Source organism: Leguminivora glycinivorella, chromosome Z (assembly GCF_023078275.1).
Source record: "Leguminivora glycinivorella isolate SPB_JAAS2020 chromosome Z, LegGlyc_1.1, whole genome shotgun sequence".
In the NCBI taxonomy this organism is placed as follows: domain Eukaryota; kingdom Metazoa; phylum Arthropoda; class Insecta; order Lepidoptera; family Tortricidae; genus Leguminivora; species Leguminivora glycinivorella.
This window is the reverse complement of record NC_062998.1, coordinates 16,102,222-16,129,864: the sequence shown is the minus strand read 5'-3', so window position 1 is coordinate 16,129,864 and position 27,643 is coordinate 16,102,222. Positions and strand designations below refer to the sequence as shown.

The following is a 27,643-nucleotide window of genomic DNA, read 5'->3' as shown; positions in this document are numbered from 1 at the left end:
CGATTTCGCAGAAATTTGTTATGTGGGGGTTTTTGGGGGTGAAAAATCGGTCTAACTTATCCTTAGGTCCCGGAAAACGCGAATTTTCGAGTTTTCATGCGTTTTTCTTCGCGCGCCATCTCGTGTGCAGTAGTTGTACTGTTAAGACAGAATTCTTTCGGTCGATGTAAGTACTATTTATTGCAAACACTAGATGGCGACACAGGTCAAGGCTAAAACGAATAGAAAATACACTATTTGAGTTTTTGTGGCGAAATGCGCGCCATCTCGTGTGGAGTAGTTGTGTTGTTAAGGATGAGAATTCTTTCGCTCGATGTAGGTACTATTCATTTTTGAACTAGATGGCGACACATGTCAAGGATACGAAACAGAACCGAGCGAAGCTCGGTTGCCCAGATATTTGCACTTATACAGCATAAATAAGTACCCTTGTGATGGAATGCCACATAGTTCATGTATCTTAGTAAGCCAGCAAATGAATTATTTTATAATTTTGTTTATATTTGTATATTTGTCAAGAAACACAAAAAAGACACACACTTCTGACATGTATGTAATTTTGTAGATGCTTATACACATAAATTTTATCTTGCATAATATTAATAACTTAAATTTAATACTTGTATGTGTGACAAGATAAAAAAATATATGGAATGTTCCTAACTTAAAAGGAAGGACATAAAAAAATGAAACCTTCACCAACGAATTTCAAAATATAATTAACTTGACAATTTATTAATACACATATAGTATCTAATTGTATTGAATAGGATTGTTTATTTACAACCCTTATTACACCGTTACAAACAGTTGTAAGTAAACAGCTTAAAATTAAATAAGAGCTTATAATTACAACAACATAATTTTTATAGTTTCATTAGAATTAAGTAATACGGAATAAAAAAAACTGACCCAAACTTTAATAAAATAGCCTTTTCACTAAAAAAAAGTAGCATTTATAGTGTAAATACCTACCGATACTAAATTAGATAACCATGACAATTCAAGATGTGTTTTTTAGTAAATATTGTTGAAACTTTGTTGTGTACACCTACCCCTATCGTCAAATGTTGTTTCGGTACTATCACTTTTAACGAAATTATCAAAATAAATCCTACTTAGCAACCGTAAGTACTTTATTTAGGAATGAAATTCGCAGCTTTCTCCACGCCCCTCATATATCGAACTTTATATAACCTACACAGAGCACTAGCACAAAAATATTGCCACTGAATGGTAATTCTTACACGCAAGCTTCAATCAAAAACTTAATATTATTAGTTAATATCCATGATAAAATATAGGTACCTATATTTTTGTTATTGAGTATCAATTTCTTATTTATATTGAGTGTAAATAAACAGTAGGTTGATATTCATATGCGCAAAATGCATATAGCTAAAAGATTGAATAAAAAATTATTACCTAATGACGAATGAACACTTTTAGCAGTCATCGAGTATTTTCTGTGAGCACATAGAAGACACGTCGCACATAAAACATAAATTACACAAATCCTATTGGTAATCGGTGATTATAACTGTCTACAAATATTAATAAAGAATACTTTACCCTGTAGCATGACGTAGACGTGGCACCGCCCAATTTATTCGTCAAACATGAATTTTGTGCCACAAAACATGTTATTAAAGCCAGCACACTTTGATAAAAATCTTTAAACTGTCCAATGTCTGTGACGAAAAACCGAAATGACAGGAGCTTTTTTGAAATAAGTTTCGCGTAACGATCGCGGTCACGTGCATCAGTGCACGTGCGTTGCCATTCGCGTGAATGAATAGAGTGTTATCTGTATGCAGTTTTCCGCGAGGCAATGTGGCAAGCGACTGCGAGTCGCTGCCGGCGAGTCGCCCTCCGACGCGGGGTGCGGCGGCGGGGCGGCGGGGCGGCGGGGCCGCGGGGCGAGCGGAGCGGCGAGCGACGAGCGGAGCGGCGGCGGGGACGGCGGCCGGCGACGGGCGTGCGCGTCTTGCCTGTCGGCGGACTCAACTGTAGGGCTTCAGTGGCGCTAGGGCGGCGCGCCCACGCTCGATACTGCCGCCTTCCTATCGCCCTCCCACGTTGCAACTACATTATTACAACAGATATAATTCTTATATGCATTCATTTTATTTCGCTGTGAAAGGGACTAAAATAGTACCCAAACGGTCCTGTTTATTGGATTGTTAAATACGAACGTGCTATTTTACGCCCAACGAAAATAGAACTAACGTACATCGTGCATTGGATGACATCTAAAAATAGACATAATGCTGCCTTTTCTTGCGTATGTTAAATTAAATTTGGCGGGCAGCATGTGTCATTTTTAATTACACTTCGATCAAGTGTTATTTATACTTGATATACGATTTATATTTCAAACAATAACTAAACTTTATACCCCTTAAAAAGTTCAAAAAAAAATTTAGGAAAGTTTTAGTATTCACAACATAGATATATTGATAAAATTACCAAACTATTCGTATTTAAGTAGTTAAGTACACATTTACATCAATACTCAAAATTAGCTGATGACTGAATTTCCATGTGTCTGGTTTAACGTGGACATAACAAGTTCGGACGAGGTTTTCCATGTTATTATTGTAATTAATCCGCCGAGGGTTAGTCGAGCGACACTTTCAACTGCTCGTCAATTAGTAAGACGAGACGAGTCATTATTATTTTTTATTGGCTTTACTCTCTCGTTCACTTATATGTATGAATCATACAATTCAAAATTCTAAGCTACTTTAAAATTTTATAGTAAGGGGCTCACGCTCAGCGCCAACAATGATTTTCTATGATTTTTTTTCGTCAAACTACCGTTTTGAACGTGATTAAAAAATTGTTTTGTATTTAAACAAAAATCTTGTGAGCTATTTCACCACAGTAACATTGACACTTGACACTGATAATAAATAGGCTAGTTTCCTTTACTTAAAATAAAATATTTTATGCAGTGAACGAAATAAAGCACCATATAATTAGAAGAAAAATATGGACAGTAGTTATGATTAAACATAATTTATATTTAATAAGTCAAAAAGAAAGACATAAAGTAAATGAATTGACCGTGACGTCACTCCTCAGTATTTCATAGTAATTCCATATTACAAAATCGTTTTGACAGATCTTAAAAAGAAGCTGATTTGACTAGTAGGAAACTAGCCTATTCTGTGCCCTGGGTTGATACGTAACATTGTTGAACATGCAATGAACGGCGATGTGACACTGTCGGGCGACAATTGTCACTATTGGGAAATAGGCCACTGGTACTCTTTTAGTCAAAAGTCAAAACCTTGAACTAAAAAGTTAAGTTGTGGTACAGTAAACGGCCGTAAATAATGCACATCGGTCTTTGTAAAGAGACAATTAACGTCACATAAGCAAGAAAGAGACAACGCTCTACGAAGACGAAAAACCGATGATGTGCATTATTTATGGTCGTTTACTGTACTTTCTTATATTTCGTTCGGATGGACGAGTAAAATGCACTATACGAGTATAATGTGCAAATTTGCTTACCACAGATATTGTTACTCGTCAAGCGCGCGTTGTGCTACGCCGTAGACCGCTGTAGCATCATTCCCTTCGTAGAGGTACGATCCTATCAACCTTCTCAAGTCAGTTTTGTTTAAACGAGACTAAAATGTTGGCAATTTATGATGTCCAATTTTTCGAAAGCGATTTAGATTTAAAATTAAACTTTATAGGAGTTCAAAAAATGTTTGAGAAATAACATAGGTGTCACGATTCACTGCAGGGAGGTGAAAGTACAGGTCGATTCACGAAAGCTGGCAGGATTGTGTGAAAGTACTAATATACAAACACATTATTTTAAGATTAAAAAAAAAACATAATGATAGTAAACGTAAACGTAATGACACCCAGGGTCGGTTTTATAGTCAGGTACAGTACTGATTATGCTACGAGGGCTATTAACAATTTAACACATTCAGTGGCAGCGCGTCGCGTGCTACGCGCTACGAGCGTAGCCGATAACATGGGTTAGCGGGTATGTAGTGAAAAGCTCCTACGGACAGAGAACCCGATATCGGGTCATTGGCCCTGAATGTGTTAATGTTAGATAGAGTAATTAGAAGTTCCCTACAAACACTTATAGAGAATACTCATAATGTTGCTCATGCCACAATTAAAATATACTGTGTTACTCGGTCTTTTACTCCACCTGAGAGCCGAATTTAGTTGCACAAAAGTCTGTAAAAAAAGGCCTAACCTATTTTATTATTACAGGCGATAGGAATAAGGAATCTAGTGGTGTGGACCAATAATCGTTTTCAATTATATTAGTAGAATTTTAATGCCTATAATGCCTATCATTGAACTAAGTAAGGCAAATTTCGACTGGGGGGCAAATGTAACTGGTCCATTTTTTCCATGTATTAAGTACAATGTTTGCATTATTAAATAGAGTGTCCACCGGTATATATATGGTAGGCGTGTTCAGTGGATACATGTAGAACTCAACATCATAGTGTAACCCAGTCGAGATTTGCCCTGCCCTTACAAGAAACTCTGACCTCTGCCGGCGTATCATGCTGCCAATTTTATCACTTATCCACGTGGATAAGACATCTGTCACTCTCACACTGACTTACTTGCTAAAGCGTGACGGATGCTTTATCCACGTGGATAAGTGATAAAATTGGCAGCATGATACACGCCGGCTGTCCTTATTTAAAATATGTCGTTTATCAAAAGTGATAAATCAGTTTTTTGCATACACATAAATTTTAATGAGTCTCAGCGACCACAATCAGGTCCCTAGATTAAGTTAAGCAGGCCACAAACAATAGATATCGCCGTAAAGCAATATAAATTATCGTAGTGCAAAAACAAGTGGTTGTCAGAATACGAAGGCATATTGCAGGTCGCGTGAGACGCGCTGATACGATCGGCGCCGCCGACGCCGGCGGCGTCTTGCACTGCGAGACGTTGCGATGGCCAGTTTGTGCCTTAACCAGTATAAAGCGTTGGCAACTTTAGTCCTAAAGACGGATTTCGCTAAATCTGATTACATTTATCTCTTACCCTCTCGTAATTAAGGTGCCAGAGAGAGTTTCTAGAAGTTTGTCGAACTTAGATTTTCACTGCTAAGAGAAGTCTATGTTGTTCTGTGGGCTGTGACGGATTAATAATTGGCGTTGCATCTGTGATATACGTAACTTTTTTGCCTAAAAAATGTTAACATTGTATATTTTTTTGCAACTGGTAATGGTTAACTACCTAATACAAAAAATTATTAAGCAATTAGGTTACCTACAAAATAAATAATTTGTATTTTGTACTTTTATTTGGTCATCTTGGTAGCTAGAGTTAACGCTCCATGGCTAAGGATACTTATACTCACACCAAGAGCGATAGAGATAACTATCAAATATAGGCTACTAGACTCTTATCGAGTTTGGCACAAAAAATGATTGTTTCCTGTAGTATTTGGCATAAGAAACCAATGTTTACAGATTTTGGGTATTAAAAGTGTATGATGGCTACGTATTTTACGATTAAAAATTCGTGTAATATTTTTTTTAACTTTGGCCACCGAAAACGCTGTCAGACCATGTAGTGACGTCATAGAACCTAACTTAACTTCATGTCGAGTCAATCACTGGCATAATGAACTTTATGCCTCATACTTTAATGTCAGAAAATTCCGTGTTCAATTCAATTTACGTCATCCACAGACAACCTACAGATTGACTTGGCTAACCACTGGCTAACGTTGTTTTTGCCTGATTTAGTGAAATTATATTTTAAAATGTTTTTTTGCGGTTTTCAAGTCATAATAAAATATGGTAGTATTTTTTTCGGTTAATTGGACAGTAATTAATAATATAAGATAGACTTTAAAAAAGGGTCAAGTAGCCTAAGACCGAGATGACAATCGTGGAAGCTACGTAGCGATCGGGACGCAACTGGCAACGTCGCGCCTGTACGGACTAGCGATTGTGGCTTTGGCAAAGGTACTGGCCTCGAAGCCGAATGGCATTGCTGCGACGCGAAACGCCACCGAAACGCCGCAGAAATGTAGTCTGGCTATGTCGCGCCAATACGCAAGAGCGATAGAGATAGATAGCTACGAAAGAGACATTATCGCCCGGGTTTGCCAAGTGATCAGAACGACGCCGCTACCTCACCACTCCGCCCGCCACATGTCGCTGTCGCCATGCAATCCCGACACGAAACAATCAACATTAATATGCAAACATTTATTTCCCTTGGCACGTTCTGTGCTAAAAATATATTACCACCGCCGCTTATTAAAGATGTACGATGCACGCCATCCTCATCAATTACGTTAATGTCTTTATTTTGGTTTTAATAGGTCTAAGGCCTAGTACCTCTCAATGGCAATTTTTTACCCCCGACGCAAACACGACGAGGTCTTGTAAGTTTGACGTGTCTGTCTGTCTGTGTGTGTGTCTGTCTGTGGCATCGTAGCTCCCGAACGAATGAACTGATTTAGATTTATTTTAAGAGTGTTCTTAGCCATGTTTCATAAAAATCGGTCCACTATGTCGGAGGTTAGGTTAGTTGAAACATTAGATTCTTTTTACAAAAACGGTTGTAGTTTATAGCGTCCTAAAAGTCGACTGCACCACTCTTTTCACTAGGTAGGTAATCACTTATTGTACAGTACTACAAGTGTCCAAACTAAGCAGTGTAGTACCTGGTCGTAATGTTCCGACACGCATTAAGCCGGTTTTTAGTGAGTTGTGCCGGCCACAATGTACGCACGTTGTCTATGCTTGCGTGTTGTGGTCTACCGTTTAACTATGGTTGTTTATTATGCTCGGCTAGAGACTAGGCTTTAGCAGCATACGTATAGCCGATTTGGCTTTACATACGCTTCACAGCGTACGAAACACAATTTTCAGTCATAGTAATATGGAAGTAGAGTCCTCCCAGACAAGACTGATCTATACATTCGTCTTTTAAATTGGAGAAACTGACACTAGGACCGACCAGGGGGCCGATTTTTGAATCTCACTTTCACTAAAATACCGGTTGAAAACGGTGAATTGCCTATTATTTTCAGTGACAATTTTCTGAATTCGAACGCCGTGAGACTCAAAAATCGGCCCCCAGTAAAGATATCGTATCTTTCTCTAGTTTACAAACCTGTGTGCGTAGCCGAATGCACAAACGCTCACGATAATATCTCTTTCGTAGCTATCTATCTCTATCGCTCTTGCGTATTGGCGCGACTTGCGGCATTTGGCGTCGCTGAAATGCCATTCTACTCTCTCGAACGCATGAATTCGCCGTTCGAAAGTCTGTGGAAAAAGACGTAATGCTATTTTTGAAAAAGGACGGCTAGTAATGTTAAACCACTCGTTTTTAGGGTTCCGTAGTCAACTAGGAACCCTTATAGTTTCGCCATGTCTGTCTGTCCGTCCGTCCGTCCGTCCGTCCGCGGATAATCTCAGTAACCGTAAGCACTAGAAAGCTGAAATTTGGTACCAATATGTATATCAATCACGCCAACAAAGTGCAAAAATAAAAAATGGAAAAAAATGTTTTATTAGGGTACCCCCCTACATGTAAAGTGGGGGCTGATATTTTTTTCATTCCAACCCCAACGTGTGATATATTGTTGGATAGGTATTTAAAAATGAATAAGGGTTTACTAAGATCGTTTTTTGATAATATTAATATTTTCGGAAATAATCGCTCCTAAAGGAAAAAAAAAGTGCGTCCCCCCCCCCTCTAACTTTTGAACCATATGTTTAAAAAATATGAAAAAAATCACAAAAGTAGAACTTTATAAAGACTTTCTAGGAAAATTGTTTTGAACTTGATAGGTTCAGTAGTTTTTGAGAAAAATACGAAAAACTACGGAACCCTACACTGAGCGTGGCCCGACACGCTCTTGGCCGGTTTTTGATCATTTTTGTAGAAAATCGCTAGTAGTAGTAGTGATATTATTATTATTACGGAGCCACGCTGTTATACGTCATCGCCCAAATCTAATGTTTAATTTGTTTAATTTTTTTTATGTCTTTTGTATTTTTTTTTTGTGAGTCATGTTTTGTATTTTGTAGTTTCACAGTGCCTTGGTGTAAATTATAATGCTGTGTTACTTTTTGATTAAATAAATAAATAAATTATTGAACGAAATTCACGAAATCGAAGAGTCGACATTCAAAAATCGGCTCCCTTATTCTAGTGTTTCTACTTTTTTCCGCCTTCCAATTCTCAAGGGAAGGGGTTCTCAATTCGTCTGTATTTTTTTTTTGTTTTTTTTTATTTTTTTTAATGTTTGTTCCTCGATATCTCCGTCGTTACTGGACCGATTTTGAATTTTTTTTTTTTGATTGAATATATATGTATACAGATTGGTCCCATTTTTCTCAGAACCCAGTTCTGATGATGGAATCCTAGAGAAACCGAGGGAACTCCTCAAATCTGAAAGGCATACATATAGTAATTTTGTGTTTTTAAAGGAACAGCATGCATTTACGTACGGAACAGTGACATTTGGTGCAGATGGTCAGAATGGAACTCCTCAAATCTGAATGGCACACTTATAGTGACTTTGGTATTTTTATAAGAACAGCATGACTCGTCCAGAACAGTGACATTTGGTGCAGTGGAACTGCTGATGATGGTCAGAACTCCTCAAATCTGAACGGCACACTTATAGTGACTTTGGTATTTTTATAAGAACAGCATGCACTTACGTCCAGAACAGTGACATTTGGTGCAGTGGAACTGCTGATGATGGTCAGAACCAAACTCCTCAAATCTGAACGGCACACTCATAGTGACTTTGGTATTTTTGTAAGAAAGCATGCATTTAAGTTCAGAACAGTGACATTTATTTAGTTATGTTTGTTAAGCATATTGAGTTTTCAAGTCAAAGTTTGTCAAGCTTCGATTTCTTATAATATAATCGGATTCATGAGGAATTGAGGAAACTCCTCAAACCTTAACGTTATATGTATATTCATTTGTGTTGCCATCTAATAATTAAAGCATTAAAAGCAGTTTTAAAACATACCTACACATTTCTACATAATCCAACATTCGCAAGTAGCTTTCACCAGAACCCGAAAGGCGACGGTTTTTTTTTCTTAAAAATTATTTTTCCCCACACTAGCTCGGAAACACGTGTTTTGTCCTTTAATACCAGCGGGTAAAAACGCATTTTATCCACTAGTGGGTAAAGTAATTTGACATTGAATAAAGTCAAATTATCTGCTTTAAAATTGATAAAAGTTGGTGAATCTAGTAACAAAGATGATTTACCACCTGTGGAACTACAGGAAGCAGTGATAAATGCATTTGTTGCGTTGTAGTTTCCTCGCTATAGTGAGGGGAAAAGTTTTGTGTTACACTCGGGTGCAAATGTATTTTACTTCTCGTGTGTTAAAAAACTCGCAAGTTCAGGATTCTATTCTCGAACCACTCGCTTCGCTCGTGGTTCAACTATAGAATCCTTTCACTTGCTCGTTTTTCAATTCCACACTCGGCGTTAAAATACAACTTTGCCCCCTTGTATAACAAATAACTATTATCACAGCACAGTAGATGAACTTGGATTTACCTGTTTGTTTGACTCCGATATATTAACAAAATTATGTATTTCATCTTCTCAAATAGAAGGTCAGGTCGGTAGAGCAAACACATGAGGATCGAGACAGTATCTCGCTAGCGAGAAAGTCTACCCCGAATTATTGAGAGCAAAGATATATTTAAGTCCGTATAAAACAAACAAGGTCTAAGAAAAAACATACATAATAAAAAACAGACATCATCATGTAAAATTAAAATGCTCATTCAGAAGGCGCCACACCATTAGTTCATTCTCGGTTAGATGGCGCTAATATTAATATTTAACATTTTTAACACAGACCAAGTAAAGATTATGGCTGAAATTGTTAAATTAAAACTGACGATTAAATGTTTTAATCCTGTGCAGAGAGACGGCAGTCTCTGCACTGTGATTGTGACCAGTGTGACCATCACACATTTTGCTTTGACAATAATCCCCTACATACTCGATTTTCTTTCGTTGTGTAGGGTAGTCACTCGCCATTCTGGATGTACTTGCTCGAAAGATTCTAAAATTACGATAATGATATCCGTTACGAACAAAAAATATTAATAACAGTTCCATATAAAATGTATAATTTCTTTGGGATTTTCAATACAAAATATATATGTACGTGCAGTAAGATTAAACCAATGTAAAATGATACCAAATGCTTATTCAGTAAAGGGAGACTAGGGATCATTAGAGACTGGATCTAAAAACCAGCTCAATTTATACTTCAAACATGGTAAATATTTGCAACTGGGCGCTGACCGGCTACTTACACGTGGAGACTCCCGTACACGTGGCATAATTATGCACATTTAATTAAAACTACGCTAATTAAATATGAGACTACGCTCAATGTTTGTACACAAACATTAACATATATATGCTTAGATTGAAAGTTGTAGATCAAAAAAAGTCTAGCAAAGCATGTTTTTTCTTTTTCAGAATTGTGAAAAAAGTTTGAAAAGAATTCCAGAGGAAACAGATTTTTTCTCAATTTGTTAAACCAAGTTAAACTGATGTTTTTATTAAAAGTTAGAAATCTCATAATTCCGAAATTTTAAATAGTATTTTCTTATTGGATGTATTTTAGATTATTTAACTAAAGGTCCCGCCCCGCTCCGAGATCAACAAACAGTTCATCATCGCGTAGTAGTTCCATTGTTGTTCATAGAACGTTTCAGCTTATGGCATGGTTTAAATGCAAATGCTTTGTTTTTAAACATTATTTACATATTTTCCTAAAAGTTCCACTTATTCTTTATGGAATCTATCCTACACAAAGTTTTCCAAACCTTTCTTAACAAATTTAAATAAAAGAGAAAATTAAACCTTCAGTGCCCATATTTGCCCTTGATCGGTTAGGTATTACGTTGTGGTTTTCCATTTGAAAAGGATTCTTAGTCTCCATGTTAATGAGGATATTTTCCTGATGGAAAGGTCCTCAAGGAAATGAATGAATCATAAGAACTTTTCTCCGACGCAAACCCCACACTCAGATTGTATAATATTGTCAACAGCTGGATGGCAGTACGCATCCTTGCGCTACGACGCAGTGCGGCGGCGGGGTCGGACGCAACATGGCGGAGGCGCTTTGGCGCTTGCGCGACGGGCGCGTGCGACTGCTCACCGCCGTTGGGGACGATGCCGACGGACACTATCTTGCCCAGATCGCACCGGGGTTGCTACTGGACGGTAAGGCCTTAAGAAACCCGTTGTAGCGTTCCGTAGTCACATAGCAACAGTCTGCCCGTCATGTATATATGCACATTCCATCAATCAGTTATGCCGATAAAGTAGTTAAATAACAATCATTACATACTATCAATAAATTATTATGTATAGAATATTGTAAGGCTCGAGATATTTTTGAATTACGGCTAGATTTACAAAGCGCTACAAAGGTAGATACTATGATACTTTTCCTACATACACGAATACTAATATCTTCCCCTAGCCTATTGTGAATCGTGACGGACGGGTACCTACCCTACACTGAGCAAGTGAGCATGGTCCGACAGCTTCTAGGTTTTTTTAATTTTCTCCCATCCTCTGTAAAATAAAAAGTAAAACAGCATCATGGCAGCTAATAGCTAATACACTTCATAGCTTCAAGAACATTTTATCCTTTTGGAATAATATTAAGCGTCGTGGGCGTTGAAACTTATAGGTAGTCAAAACTATAGGATGGATAAATAAAACGCAGACATAAACGGGAGTACCCATATAAGTAGGTAATATAATAGAGAGATAATATAATCCAGAACCAATAGCTACAGGCTGGCTCGTTATTATACCTACTAACCTGAAGTAGGAGATACCTTTAAGTCGGTTTCCTAACAACTAATGTCTTCATCGAAGAGTTGGTAATAAAAATCAAATAGTATTTATGTGGAGTAAACTCTTTAGACTATCGCGGCTTGTATGCAGTATACGTATCATTTTGTACACAAATATGTCGATTTTACATTTTATTTACCTATAACTCACGCGACCGACTGTCGACGTTGCACGATTCATTCTCAAAGTCTCAAACAATGCATTCGTGCCGCACGAACACAGTTAGGTGCAGTTTAAACTACCGCCTAGTGATATAGGTACAAGTTGACCACGTTTTACCCTTCCGTTCGCAGGATGCATGGTGCGAGGGGCGCGGACGCCCACATATGCCTCCGTCATGGACGCCCGAGGAGAGTGTCAACTAGGACTCGGGGACATGGTTCTCCATAATCACATCTCTGTCGAACTTGTAAGTCTTATTTTATTATATTGTTGAAGCGCGAGTCAGACTTGCGAGGCTTGTACTTGACAAATGTATGTAAGTATCTAAATAAATAGCAATTTGGCAAGAAGGGGCATTACAGCACTGGCACATATAGTAAAACATACCTATGCCTCAATAAATACATATATGTATGTAACTCGTATACTCCTAAGGAATAACTAGACAGCTAAACTTCAGACTCGCACTTCAGGGTGTCATACTTACTTGTATCATAACTCATATAAGTCATATACCTACCTACCTAAGTGTCGCACCACACGACGCTGTATACTATTAAAATACTACATACTCGTAAACATACAATAAGGTCTGTAGTCGTACCTAGTTCCGAATGGGAATGTCGGTGATGTAGGTAAGTAGTTAAAGTAGTTAACCGTGCTGGGCCAGAGTTGGCGAGAGGTAGTCTCTACAATATTGCCGTATTAGTGCAAACTGCACAAACAATTCGCTGGTAAACTGTGTACAAATTGTACGATAGAATTATCAAAACATACACAACCTAATTGTTGATACCGCGACGAAGTTATATAGCGGAGCCAGTAAAGTTGCTATCAATGCTGTATTCAGGCTCGGTATTCTATAATACTGATTTACCGTTTGGTACAACGAAGTAGGCAGACATATGTAAATTTAATAAGTAATCTAGAGGATTACCAGTTCGCCAAACGACATCCGCCCTTTCAATGGCGATTAACTGACAAACTGCAAACTGGTTACCTATGAACCCCCTTAGAGTTAACTCATATACCTACGAGGTATATAAGTATATACCTAATATAAAAGATTGACAACGTCCAATGTCCTTAAAATCATGTTTTTTAAGACATATATTTTTAATAATGCAAATAACATAATATTTAAAATAATGTGTGAAGAAATCTATTTGATCGTAAGTGCGTTTTCACATTATCAGATCCGAAGCCGCCATCTATGATTTTTGCCTTTAAAATCCTTCCGACATCCGATATCGGATCGGATAATGTGAAAACACACTAAGGGTCTGTCTTTGCGTCCTGCCGCCAAGCCTGACCTCTGCCCTGCCGCCAAGATAGCATTACAGCAGACCTAACATTTATCCATTAACCCCCTTGCACCTTCTATCTATCTAGCCTAACCTAACATATGTACATACAAGTATATAGGTAGATATAATTGTACTTCATGTTTAACGCAGATTACATGTATGTATGTACCTAGTACCAAATGATATCCTACTTAGTTATATTGGGTACTTTCCGGAAATCACATCCTACTGAGAATTTCTAAAAAAGACTCAATTTTGACTTTTGACCATTCAACTATCTTTCAGCATCTGACTTTTACATTCAGATATGCGTAATATAAATATGTATCTATGTTAATCTCAATGATGTCCTTAGGTAAACAGGCACATGGACGTTTTGGAAAAGGCGCCGGTCGTAGTCCTAGACGGAAATGCACCACAATCCACCATCCAGTACGTGATTCAACAATGCAGTGAACTAAACAAACCCGGTGAGTGTAAATTTAGGTGTCCTGCAGTTTCGCCAAAAAACGTTTCGTCAAATTTCATTTCCCAATAATCATATCGCAATAGTTTCATTTCCCAAAGTATTGTTTGGCAAAGGTATGTTTCGCAATGAATTTTTTTGGTCAAATTATCATTTGGCACAATTTTACTTAGTCAAATTTTATTTAGACAAAACTTTATTTCGCAAACGTTTTTAATGGCAAAACTTATAATTCCAAAAACATGTTTGGTCAAAATTTCACATCGCAAATTTCGAAAATATTTAGGCATTTGCATTTTCATTTCTACGGGATTAATTTAATTTACCGAAGATTTTTTTGCCAAATTTAACTTAAAATTGTCAAATGATAATTTCAGTTTTATTCCCAAGGCTTCAGTTGGACAAGAAAAGTTTGCTCAACTTTATTTTTGTCAAATTAATTACTGGACAAAATTATTTTGTCAACTATTTTCTTGTCAAAAATTTTTTCTACTAATTACACCATGCAAAACCACGTTTGACAATAAATATTACAAGGCATAAATGTAATGTAATAATTTTATTAGTATTGTAACAGAAAACTCGTGTGCGACAGGGTCAGTTTAGGTGCGACGACAAGCGAAGCGAGGAGGAGCGTGTTAGGTTGACAGTGAGCAAACCGGAAATGGCTTTTTAAAGTAATTAAAAATTAATAGAACATAATGGTTTTGAAAACATAAGGTTTCTTTTTAATAAAATACATCTGGACATGTAAGTGAAAATGTCATCCTTGACAATTGCAGCAGGAGGAAAAAACCGGCCAATAGCGTGTCGGGCCACGCTCAGTGTAGGGTTCCGTAGTTTTCCATATTTTTCTCAAAACTACTGAACCTATCAAGTTCAAAACAATTTTTCTAGAAAGTCTTTATAAAGTTCTACTTTTCTGATTTTTTTCATATTTTTTAAACTTATGGTTCAAAAGTTAGAGGGGGGACGCACTTTTTTTTCCTTTAGGAGCGATTATTTCCGAAAATATTAATATTATCAAAAAACGATCTTAGTAAACCCTCATTAATTTTTAAATACCTATCCAACAATATATCACACGTTGGGGTTGGAATAAAAAAAAATTTCAGCCCCCACTTTACATGTAGCCTAATAAAACATTTTTTCCCATTTTTATTTTTGCACTTTGTTGGCGTGATTGATATACATATTGGTACTAAATTTCAGCTTTCTAGTGCTAACGGTTACTGAGATTATCCGCGGACGGACGGACGGACGGACAGACAGACATGGCGAAACTATAAGGGAGGAACCCTTAGTTGACTACGGAATCCTAAAAAAGTACGACATACACATTATTTCACAAAAATCTTGGACACAAAGTATAAAATCAACAAACAAATTTCTAGTGCGCCATTTAATTACAATATATTGGGAAACGGAAATGTTGCCTAACAATACCTTTGACTAAATAATATTTGGTAAAATGAAATTTGACGAAGTAAATATTTTGGGAAACAAATACTTGCCAAAAAAAGTTTTGCTAAATGTCAATTTGCGATAAGTTGTTTTGCCAAACGTTTATTTGGGAAATGATAATTTGGGAATAATAGTTTGGGATGTGAAACTTTGGGAAACGTTTTTTGGCGAATCGTCAGTAAACCGTAAATTTAAATACAAGAAACTAGCGGAAAACCCGGGGGAAATAAACCTAACTTAAATTACCTAATGCTGAGGTGCTGTCGTACAAATCGTATATTGAAGTAGACTGCATCGTGCATTTAAAGTGCAAATGCAGGCGGCATTTGCATGCGATGGAATAGCGGTGGAAGATTTAACAGATTTGGTTGATTTGGTTATATTTATTACTATTGACAGCCGTACTGGCATGAGGCCATTTGGCAAATGGGCATTTGTGTCAAGCACAATGTATGCTACTAAGCCTTATATTTAATTCTATGCACGTTTATGATATAGCGTTGTCTGATGAGTACCCTCAACAGAAGCACACCTCGGACACTGGCGATCAAATAATATGTTATATGAAAGAGGCGCGTTCCTAGCACACAGTCTATGCTCGTGTATTAGGTGAACGCGTACCATGCTTGTATGAGAGTGAGATATGACAGGTCGACTATTCGCGGTTTTTGACAGGCGGTAACTGTGAGGGGTGGGCGGCACTTTCAGCGGGGAGCGGGAGTGGCCATACTGTACGATAGTACTCTTTATTATACTGTGACAGAAGCCTGCTCGAGTTTACTGTAAAGCACGTTTTAGGCCTATTGTGTAATATGGATAAGTGTGACGTTTTCAACTAAAAGGTACCACACTGGCGGTTATCGATAAGGATTGATTTCAAATTATTTTTTTATGGAAATACTGCCTTATTGTCGCATTTCCTACACTTGCTCAATGTGCCATTGCACACAGGCGTAACGGGAGTTACTTACGTTATGAAATTTCTAGTTCCATGATTAACTTTTTTTTTAACTTTACACATATTTTTGTATTGCCAGTTTGATGAAAAACTCCCACGACTCGCACAATATAGTATTCGCAATTTATATTTATAATTTGGTTATTACACATTCAACGTTAAGGCTACAGAGGCTGTGTGGTGACGGGTTAAGAATTTTACCACCCCCTTTCTTCCCGTGGGTGTCGTAGAAGGCGACTATGGGATATGGGTTAAATTGTGGCGTAGGCGAGAGGCTGGCAACCTGTCACTGCAATGTCACAGTTTCGTTTTCTTTCAACCCCTTATTTGCCAAGAGTGGCACTGAAGCTTTAGTAGTTTCATGTGTTCTGCCTACCCCTTTATGGGATACAGGCGTGATTGTATGTATGTTGTATGTATGTAAGGCTACAGACAAGTTTTAGACGCGTTGAGTCAATTTACTCAACTCGCATGTAAATAGGTAGTTAACTATTAGGTAACTGCCAATATTATTATTGGATGTCAATCGAACCATTGTTAAACGCATGCACCGCATACGTGCAAAATAGGTCAGATAACATTAGAGCACAATTAACTATTATGTGCCATGAGGCACGAGTAAATGCGTGCCAGCTACATAAGCAGCCGCCACACCGTTTAATGAAACCGAAGCCCGAAGCTGTCAATGCATACAGTGTTGCTAATGCGTCAAAGGCATATCGAATATCAAGGATGAAGAGACTTCAAAGCTAGCTAAGTAAGAGCTCATTAACGCTTGTTTAACGGCATTGTTACTGGAAGTTATTATTTTTCACAACACTGATAAAGGCACTCTTGTTTCAAACCTCCCGGACCACCAGGTTGAATTCCTAAAATGTTGAAATCCCGAAACGTTGACTTTCCCAGAATGTTGATTTTTTTCAGTTTCGCAAAATGTTGAATTCTCATAACGTTGAAATATCAAAAAGTTGAATTCTCAAAATGTATACTTTCAACATTTTGGGATTTCAACATTTTAGGAACTCAAGTTTATATTCCTGGAATCTTTTTTTAACATGGGTATTTTTTAATATGATTTCTACTCAGAATCGCGAGCTTTTTGGTCCTAATAGGAGAAAAAAATGTACCTTTGATGGTCATGAATTTCAGTCTTCAGACTGTATTTAACCCATTGCTGTAACGGGGAACAAAATTTTAAGGCATTATGCTTCGAAAAGGCTCATCAGTGGAGTCTTGGAACTTAAATATGCCCTGAAACTATATAGCATGTAACAAAAGTCAATAGGGTGCTTTGAGATAATTTCGACATACAGAAATGCTCGGGTAATTTCGAAAGGGGAATCTTGATATGATGGAAATAATGGTGATTTTTATGTGACTTTCAAAATTAGACGACGTTCGAAATTACCCCAATGCACCTTACTTCAACAGCCGACAAGACCAATACCCTGATTGCTATTTAAGCGGAAAAAATCGAAACTCATTTTTTTCGAACTACGAAATTTTTTCACTTGTATCACACTTAGGGTCATTAGTAACCCTATCAGCTGTTAAAGTATCACTCGGGACCTTTGCTACACCCTGTAGGTACCTACTGCAAATTTAATCTTATGGAAATTCAACATTTTAGGGTTCACCATACCGCAAAGTCAACTTTCTGCAAATTCAACATTTTAGGATTCAACAAGCTGCAAATTCAACTTTATGCAATTTGGACATAAAAAGAACTCAACATAATGCAAATTCAACATTTTAACATTCAACATCCTGCAAATTCAACTTTTTGCAAATCCAACATTTTAGGAATTCAACTTGGTGGTCCTGGAGGGTTTCAAAAGCTGCTAAGGAAGTTGCATTTAATCTACAAGGGGAAATTGTTAAACGTAGCTACGCGATTATTCGGTAAATATATCGGATATTAGAAAACTATAGACTGATATCGAAAGTACACTACCCAATGAGTAAAATAAAATGGCAATACCACTAGGTAATAATATTTCAAATAAAAAGTTTAAATGCTCTCACACATTTCTTTGAAAGTTATCGTCGGATAAGAATATATTACAATACAAGTGCGGAAAAGGAGAGTTCGAAACTAGTGACGCTAAATTAAAACAACATTTGTCAAATCGAACAATTAATAACTTGAAATAAGTTTTTTTGCAAAAAGTTCATTTTTGGCACAAGCTTTTATCGCCGACGCTACCTTCTTTCAACAGTCATCTAGGTACTGCTCTCCGAGACGTTTCTAAAAAAAACCCCTTACTCGATGGGGATACAACGTTTCATAACAAATTTCCTATGACCACCTTTCTGGTTCATCATCACATCAGCTCCATGATACCATAATATTGCATTGTCACGTGATTTGCATATATGTGCAAAATATCAACTCAATCGGAAACCGGGAAGTGTGAATAATGTAAGGAGTGTAAATAATGCAGGGAAATAGTGGGCTAAAAATACAGGGAAATATTATACTGGTAAGTAATTAAAATACAATGCTGCAGAAATATAGTTTACTCATGTTTTAATTACGTTTACAATACCTACTTATATTATAAACACAAATAACATTATACTTGGACGGATGTAGAATTAAATAGGATTTGATCCACGACTACGTAAAGAAAGTAAGTTCGATTTATACAATCAACCAATTGTGTCGCTTAACTTCAAACTTGGGTAAATCCATTCTGCTATAAGGTTGATTATCTTTCAGATCAATATTATGTTTTTTATTTATTCAACCTTAAAGCAGAATGGATTTACCCAAGTTTGAACTTGAGTGACACAATTAAAGTCAGGTGGGACCAGACTTATTTGTGAAGTCTATTCCTAATTCTGTCAATATGAATATCATATTTTCATACAAATCTGACATTAATAATGACATCATTCTTTGCAATTAGCATCAATGCAAAATCTTTACATATTTGGGTACGGTGACTGCTGCTATTTAAACACAATTTATAAGCTGAAAACGCATAAATTATTCTGAAACAACTGCAACCGTATCTCAGCTATATTAATATGGTTGTTCTGTCTATGATCCTGTATAGACTTCTATCAGTAGAAAATTTCGACAGTAATAAAAAATCGTCCTTAACCTATCTCGTCAGCGGGATATTGGAATGTGTTCTTGTGATAGTAAAATAATTAACCCTACAGTGAATCAAATCCAGCTAAACATAATTTAACTAACAAGGCACATCAAAACTCTTAAATAAGGGCTAGGCTTTCTACAGACGGGTTCTTGTAAGCGGTCCTAAATGTCTCGGACTTTGTACAAGACACATACTTACTTAACAAAATAAAATGTAAACCTATACTACAACTCATTAGTAATCTTTAATTAAATGCGAGTTTAATAGATATGCAAAATACTTCTGGAGTATTTCCCTCTGCACCATTGTAATCCAACATAATGTGACTTTATATTTCCATTAGGTATGTATCTATGTATGTGTAAGTGTCATATCACTACCGACGGTGAAATATGACGGTCAATTTAAAGTAACTTTGTACATAAAGTTACGTCACCAAATATATATTGACCATATGTCCAATGTAAGTTAAGCTTCCCTCTGAAGAAAACTAATCAGACGTCGAATCATTTGTCCTTAAACCAGAAACAAATAAACATAAAAATAACCTAAATCCAGACTTAATATATCTATAGTTTATCTCAGTAAACATGCTTGCTTACTCTAGAAAAATGTTAGTCTTTTACGGACGGCATCGGTATTGAGATTCAAAACGAAAACGTAATATTTCAGTCATAAAAAAAAACTTATTCGTGATTACAATACATACCTACTTATTTAAAACTAATGTTTTAAGCAAGCTCAAAAGTCTTAAGAATATTATTCTACAAAATTTGAAACTTAATACAAATAATATAGTAACTAAATATGAATACATTTTTATAAACTTTCATTTCTTCTGTTGAGATTAACATTATCAATTTTGAGATTAGATTTACATTTCAAGTATCAAGTATGAATATAATATTCTTAAATTTATAATGGCGTTTCCAGATTTATACCTCTCTTTCTAAATTATCATATCATACCAAATTCCTGTTTCAAGGCACATCCTGGTTCACAGAATTGACGACAGAAAACGTTCGCTATTAAATGCATACAGCGATACGATAGTTTTAGAAATAAGATACTAAAAATAACAGAATTTGCAGACATATTAACCAAATTAGCGCGAGTAACACAACAGTAATTAAACGGTTACAACCTAGTCAAATCCTTTATGTTACTTCAAATGTAACCCTAAGTAGCAACTGCATTTAATTCTTAACAAAACGAGACGGACCATTTATAATATAAGTTTGAATATTAAGTCCCATCATAGGAAATATTCCTTCAGCCAGGAGGGATATGTCGAAATATCTGAATTAATCTAGCCTATCTTTCGCCTCCAAGTTCCGATATGGTTACTCATTGGTGTAGAAATCGTGAAAGAATCAGTGTACTGTGTTTTAAGCTTTGGTGCACATTCAGTACAACATTTGAGACAGTTAGCATTCAACACATAAACATGTACATAATTATGTACATACATACATACATACAATCACGCCTGTGTCCCATGAAGGGGTAGGCAGAGCACATGAAACTACTCAGGTTTCAGTGCCACTCTTGGCAAATAAGGGGTTGAAAGAAAACGAAACTGTGACATTGCAGTGACAGGTTGCCAGCCTCTCGCCTACACGCCACAATTTAACCCAATAAGCCAACATAATTATGTGCTTCAGAATAATTCTGCGATACTGATTAAACTTCATAAAATCCGAAATAGCAATAAAATATTTTCAATAGGCATTACACAAATGTAGTCAAAAAGGCATACTCAACTGGCTATCCCATCATTGGGATAAGGATTATATTAATGCATATAATAAATCGACGAATATATTAGTTACATGAGAACATTTCTTAAGCTAGATAAAATTAATTTTACACTGGTTTATGAATTGGTCCTCTTGAATTGAGACGTTATTTTAAGTTTTCGTAAGAAAGGCAAGTGGAACCCCAGGAATAATTCGGTAAAAGACGTGATGAACTTGATAAATCTGTCGTAAGGACGAAACAACACTGAACAATAAGACTTGTTATGTTCTAAATTCAAATTTCAGCAAAAAATATTTCAACTTATCAAGTTCTTCACGCCATCCACCTACTAACCCCCTTATTCATAAACGTTCACTAAAGTTATCAAGCCGATAAAGTTCGTTTGTCCCTCTCTATCACACCAATACAATCCTTCTAAACTTTTGACGCTTTTTGAAATTGCTTTTACTTTAAGTCTGATAGATCTATCATACTCATAACTAGTAATTATTCAGTATTTACCTGATGCCAAATGTTTATTGACTACATCAGTATCGTTTTGTGTAGGGACAAATGAGTGAGTGATGAGTGATTAGACAGAGAAGGCAGTGAGAAGATTAGTGAAGAGTTAGGCAACATTCCAGCCGATCTGCCGCTGGTGCTGCAGCTGGTCGCGCAGCTGGTGCAGCGCGTGCTCGGGCTGGCTGTGCTGCATCTGCGCCACGAGGTTGCGCGCCTCCAGCCGCAGCTCGTACAGCTTCTTTGACTCCAAGTACAGCAGGATCGCGGCCACGCCTGGAAAAAGCACTTGCTTTCTTCAGATACATTCAAAATTATATTTTACAATGTACATTGTACCAGTCGGCAACCGATAGTAAAATCAGGCAAATAGACAACATTATTTTCTTGTTCCTTGAGGTGACAGCAAGGCTAGCACATGAGACTATCCATCCATATGTCAAGAAAAAGACACGCCTACGGAGCCTCGCTAAGGGTATTTCTGGACAGTTCACCCTTTGGACATTTGAAGCAAATCATTACACAAGTACATTACGATCGGCCGTCGAGATACTCGTAAATACGTCAGCCAGTTGCTACATTTTTGGGGAGGGTTGCACCACATGTTGATGAAAAATAAAATTAAAATAGCCAGAAATCGTAGACAGTTTTCTGTGGTGCAACTAGCCAGAAAATCAATGATATTGAGAGTATTTGGGCCAAATTAGACAGATAATCAGAGATATACTTATCGAAATGATATTGTGTGACAAGATGCCTTAAACAAGGCATGGCATAGGTGCTTCAAGTCTTTTTAAGTATTCAGTTGTTTCAAGTAATCTGGTTCTAACTTCATTTGAGCGAAATAAGTTAAAAATTGTACGAGCGTAACTCCCGCAAAAAATAAGGAGTAACATTTTAATAGGCCTTACAGAAAACCAGCGTTGCGGAGTGTGCCATGTGGCCCATACCGTGACACCTAGCTGAGTAAGGACCATTTAGGGCAATTAATAATTTTTTGTAACTAGTTTTAGTTTAAGATAGTTATTGGTATGTATTTTGTGCTAATAAATGCTTTTTCTTTCTTCCTTTCTTTTTTTCTTAATAGGGTGGTAATCTCGAGTGGTTGGAAAAAAATTGTCAATAAAAACCTTTTTAACGATTCTGGTCTATTAAACAAAAAATAAAGGTAACACTATAATATTAACTCTGGTTAGCGCGATAAATAGTTACCCATGAAACCAAAGGTAGCCCCAGAAAAAAAAACGTTATTTCTAAGAACAAAATGTAGATTAAATGTGACATAATTTCAAGGAGTTTTCCCTAAATTTTGGTGCTTTCATGGTTCATGGTACACTTGGAGCTGAACAAAGCGAAACTCTTAGGAGAATACCAAGGATGATATTTGTAAACTGACAATTTATGATGAAATTATGTAATATCCCTTAGCTTTTTCAATATAAAAAAAAATGTCTATGGGATAAAAGGTAAAAATGTTATTTTATCGCGTTCGACTCTTGTCTGTCTTTAAAAAATGTGTACAAAACGCGAGAACATAAAGTGTTATGATGTCTATGTAGGGCTGCCATCTCGAATTTCGCCAAACCCGGACAAAGATACAAGAAAACCCGGACATTTGGCGTAAATCGCATTTTTTCCCCGGACGAGTCAGAATTAATTTTTAAAAAAAATGACCTTAAATTTTCATTCATTTATTTTTTAATTGAAGTGGCACTGAAGCTTTAGTAGTTTCGTGTGTTCTGCCTACCCCTTTATGGGATACAGGCGTGATTGTATATATGTATGTATTTTTTAATTTCACACAATGTGTAATTTGGGCATTATCGCGAGAAGAAACACTGTTTTTCCTACTCAAAATCACGAGCCCTTTCGATCTAGGAAAAAAACCGGAGACAAAAAAGTGGTCACAAAATTTTCTATTATTTTGCGTAATTTCCACTTTGTAACCGCTGTAAAAAGTGTTTGAAAAATGGTATTGAAGTGGAAAAATTAAATTTGGGACGCTTTTTTTTTACCTAGTAGGATCGAAAGGGCTCGTGATTCTGAGTAGGAAAAACATTAAATTTACCTCTTTTACAAAAAAAATTAAAAGGTTTTTGAATCTTGAAGGAAAATGTTAAAAAATACCGTTCTCCCCTCGCCCCCTTATCTCCGAAAAAAATTGTGAAAATTTTACGAAACATTGGCTTCATGCTATATTACAGGAAAAAGTTAATCGAGTGTGTATCTTGGAGTCTGTTTTTTAATTGACAAAAAGCTTTTCAATTTCAACTTTTAATTTTACCACCCTTGCATATAGATAATATACTTCCATATCATATTTCAAAAGTATACGAGATTTTACCTAAAACATTATCTTTCAAATAAAGTAAAAACTGTCGAAATCGGTTAACATTATAAAGAATTATCCCTGAAAAGCCATCGTACAATACAGGTCGCGTAAATTAGTTAAAGAATTCACCGAGAGATGGCACTATACTATACACATTAATGCTCATTAGTACTTATACTTCTAGTCAAGTCATTAGTTTTAACCAGTGAAAGTTTGTACGAAAACGGAACCCTCGGTGGGCGAGTCCGTGTCGCACTTGGCCGGGTTTTTATTATGTAAACAGATATTAGTTAATCAGTCAACTTAAATTCTCTGATAAATACCTAAATTCAATGAGGTGCACGTTACGTGGTTACGTGAAAAGTGTCCGGGTTTTCCCCGGACACTTCTTGACTCCCCGCCCGGACGGCCCCCGGACGGCCTCCAAACTAGGACAAATCCGGGGAAACCCGGACGGATGGCAGCCCTATGTCTATGTGACTTACCGAAAAATATAAACGCAACTACAGCAAAGGCATATGACCAGGATACAACATGGAAGGAGGGATACATCAGCCAGTCCCTGCGGTAACAGTTCCCTCCAAACACTGCTACGGCCAAGAACAAGAATACACCTGCAAATTAGAACATATGGTTTATTGTCTCATTAACATACAATTGGTATCTTTTTTTACATTAAAATGATAAAAAGAAACATCTAATTACACTATTAGCTTCAGTACCTACTCTGTTGTTGGTGAATAAATACTGAATTATAGGTAATTATTATAATAAACTATAGCATGTTTTTAACATGTTTGATGGAATGAAACTGACCAAAGAAATGAATACAAAGAGTTACACCTGACTAAATACTTACTTGACACAGCAATGAATATAAATGAGAGGGAGACAAAAATCCATTCATATTGAAGCACTGTGCGCAGAGGCCAGCGCACAATCACACAGGCCAGTAGTACTTGTGCGCTGAGTGAAAATATGAGTGCCAAAGTCACAAATGCTTGCACAGCCATGAGCCAGCTGGGCAGCAGGTACTCGCGAATCACATAGTACTCCTAAAATAAAAATCATCAAACAATAACTAAAATGTCTGTAATACATCATTGAGTAATTTATTTACTATGTAATTTTATATCAAAATATTACTGTACTTGAGCGTACTGTAAGTGAAATAAAAACACCAACCTGACTAAAAATGTAGTGACAACCCATGAAGAGTTTGTCCAATTGATATTGTGGCAGACGGAAGCGATCAAAACAATACTCCCACAAACCCATGCGCTTGAAGGAATCAAACATCTCTGGATATGACTCTATCCAGTATGGGCTTGCAAACGAGAAGAGCAGGAAGAGGCCGGCAACATAAGTGATTGTTGCCCCAATAAGTGTGGCATCTAAAACAATTCAGACATAAAAGTAACTTGCAGAGACAAAGAGATTTGCAGGTTATTTTATTATATTACTTAGCTTACTTATCATAACAGAAATATGACACTAGTTAAAGATGCTTGCTTCGCTATTAAATGCATTTATGCTTTTTAAATGCTTAACATAGGCATAACCATCTTATTGGAAGCTCCAACAGTAAAAAACCTCTTTGAAGGTTTAATGTCTTTGGATTGTATTTATCGACGTTCAGAATTAACCAAAACTGTGATATCCTTTAGGATTTAATACAGATCCCGCGGCTTATGACGATAATAACAGAAAACAAAAACGAGGTCAGATTGCCAATGTTGATATATTATAAAACTTGATAAGTCATATTATATTTACCTAGATCCTAAATAATACATCCTTATTAGTATATTATATTGTAAGTAATTAAAAATATAAATTATATCGTAATTGTAAATTGGGTAATAACAAACGGTATGCACATCGGTGGGCGTGCCCGGTATACTTACTCGACGCCTTTGGATATTCGTTGTCGGCCGTCATATTGAAAGTTTTGACTTCACAGTAACTCTTAAAATTATATGTATTAATAATACATTATTTTGTACACCTATCAGGAGAATTGATTTTGTATAACAACGCGTCTACCGTAAAGTAAACGATATTTTGAACTTCCAAATTGTACCACAGACAAACTAAACAATGTAGAAGAGAAATGAGTGAAACGTCAAATGTCAGTCGTCCGAGCCCCATTCTATAAAGTTCCGCTTGAAAGTTTCAATAAGGTTTAAACTGTACTCTATGGTCGCATCGTGCAGTTTGGTTTGGGCAAAGTTTGGGTCTTTAACAGACTGACTGCAACTGGACTGCAACAGTAAATTTGCTAGAGCTGTACAGTTTTTGTGTTGGATTTAGCCTACTTTAGTGATGACACTGATGACTATCCGGAGCCACCTTGTATATTTTTTAAATGCATTGCAATCTAAAAATTAATTCTGAGCCTGAGATTTGGGTTTTTAAAAATGAATCCCGAGCGTATTGAGGGATCAAGTGTTAAAGCCCAATACATATATAAATATTTTTGCTACCTTGAATACCAACTACCAATCATCTATGAAGAAATGTGTTTTAAAATATTATTTAAATAAAAAACCGTATGCAAAAAAGTACATATTAGTATTATCCTGGCGTTATTATTGTAATGAAAAATTTCGTATTTCACATGGTGGAAATAATTATTTATCCTTCGTGCCCTGAAACCCTCACAACGCTCAAGATTCTGCTTTTCGAAACACTCTCTACGCTCGGAATATATCGCCTGCTCAGGTCGGGTCTCAATATTAGCACGAGAGGTTAAACAAAAACTTTGCCGCCTTGTAAAAAAAATAACTGTTAAGGCACTAGCTACAGAAAGCATTCGGAATTCATATGTAAATTCTGTGAGGTTGTCTCTATGTTGTAGGTATAATCAAACAACGTTACCTATAGGTACAAATATTTTATTTCAATACGCATTGTAAATGTTTCTGATAAAATGTATACATCAGCTGTAAAAGAAATATAAAAAAAACTTATTAAGTAAACAAAAACTTATTAAAAAACATAAAAGGATGCATTAAAAATGGACGGCGTCGTTTAATTGATACATAATGGTTAATATACAGTAAAACTTAAAGCCATACTCTTAGCGTGGGAATGACCGTTAAAGAGGAATCGATGCTTGAAGGCACAAATCGGTAAAATAATATTCATATAATATGATTAAAGGTAAAGGTGGCATGTATCTGAAAGATTAAAGATTCTCTGTTTCATCCTAGCGATTATCAATTAGTACTCTTAGAGATACAATTTGGATACAATATACAATCTCACATCACAGTGACATTGACACTTGACACTGACAATTCTGTGCCTATTTCTGGGTTGTTAAGTAACATTGTTACTCAGCGTCAACATATTTCCTTGTTGAACAGGCAATGAACGGCGAAGTGTCACTGTCGGGTGACAGTTGTCACTTTTGTGAAATAGGCCACTGATGTATGCTGCCAAGCTTTAATATTAATCAATTAAAATAATAAGGCATCCCATGTCTAAAGGATTGTCATGATTCATTCACAGTTATTTTTCATATTCATTCCATTTTATTACAATTTCAAGTGGAACTGACCTTTTTTTATAGCATGATCCATTCTATGACGGAAATCTACACAATAAAGATGTCTATATACATAATAGTGTGTTAATAAAACACATTCACATTTCATAGTTATCTACCTTCTAATATG

At 36.4% G+C, this 27,643-nt stretch overlaps 3 protein-coding genes across 6 annotated transcripts in view; 1 reads left to right on the top strand and 2 right to left on the bottom strand.

Annotated features, from left to right (window-relative positions):
- Nucleotides 1-1,871, bottom strand: part of LOC125240869 (CD82 antigen-like) — a 106,045-nt gene extending 104,174 nt beyond the window's left edge. For both annotated transcript variants that reach the window (XM_048149018.1, XM_048149017.1), the window contains exon 1: nucleotides 1,573-1,871. The gene's annotated coding sequence lies outside the window, so the exon portion shown is untranslated. The remainder of the gene's footprint in view (nucleotides 1-1,572) is intronic.
- The window catches only part of LOC125240868 (pseudouridine-5'-phosphate glycosidase), a 197,260-nt gene that overhangs the window by 156,770 nt on the left and 12,847 nt on the right, over nucleotides 1-27,643 (top strand). For all 3 annotated transcript variants that reach the window (XM_048149014.1, XM_048149012.1, XM_048149013.1), the window contains exons 8-10: nucleotides 11,086-11,260; nucleotides 12,199-12,314; nucleotides 13,730-13,844. In XM_048149014.1, coding sequence (XP_048004971.1) covers nucleotides 11,086-11,260; nucleotides 12,199-12,314; nucleotides 13,730-13,844 — 406 coding nt within the window. The remainder of the gene's footprint in view (nucleotides 1-11,085; nucleotides 11,261-12,198; nucleotides 12,315-13,729; nucleotides 13,845-27,643) is intronic.
- On the bottom strand, nucleotides 20,891-26,042 carry LOC125240870. The gene is made up of 5 exons (XM_048149020.1): nucleotides 25,868-26,042; nucleotides 25,146-25,354; nucleotides 24,820-25,015; nucleotides 24,446-24,574; nucleotides 20,891-21,904 (listed from the first exon to the last, which is right to left on the bottom strand). The coding sequence occupies exons 1-5, from the start codon at nucleotides 25,899-25,901 to the stop codon at nucleotides 21,738-21,740; spliced, it is 735 nt and encodes a 244-aa protein (XP_048004977.1). The 5' UTR covers nucleotides 25,902-26,042; the 3' UTR covers nucleotides 20,891-21,737.

What these genes read in the sequence shown, in the direction of transcription:
- LOC125240870 (XM_048149020.1), bottom strand. Translation starts at nt 25,901, where the DNA reads ATGACGGCCGACAACGAATATCCAAAGGCGTCGA. An exon ending in CGAATATCCAAAGGCGTCGA is followed by an intron (nt 25,355 to 25,867) that starts GTAAGTATACCG and finishes GAATTGTTTTAG; the next exon opens with ATGCCACACTTATTGGGGCA. An exon ending in GTCACTACATTTTTAGTCAG is followed by an intron (nt 25,016 to 25,145) that starts GTTGGTGTTTTT and finishes TTTTTATTTTAG; the next exon opens with GAGTACTATGTGATTCGCGA.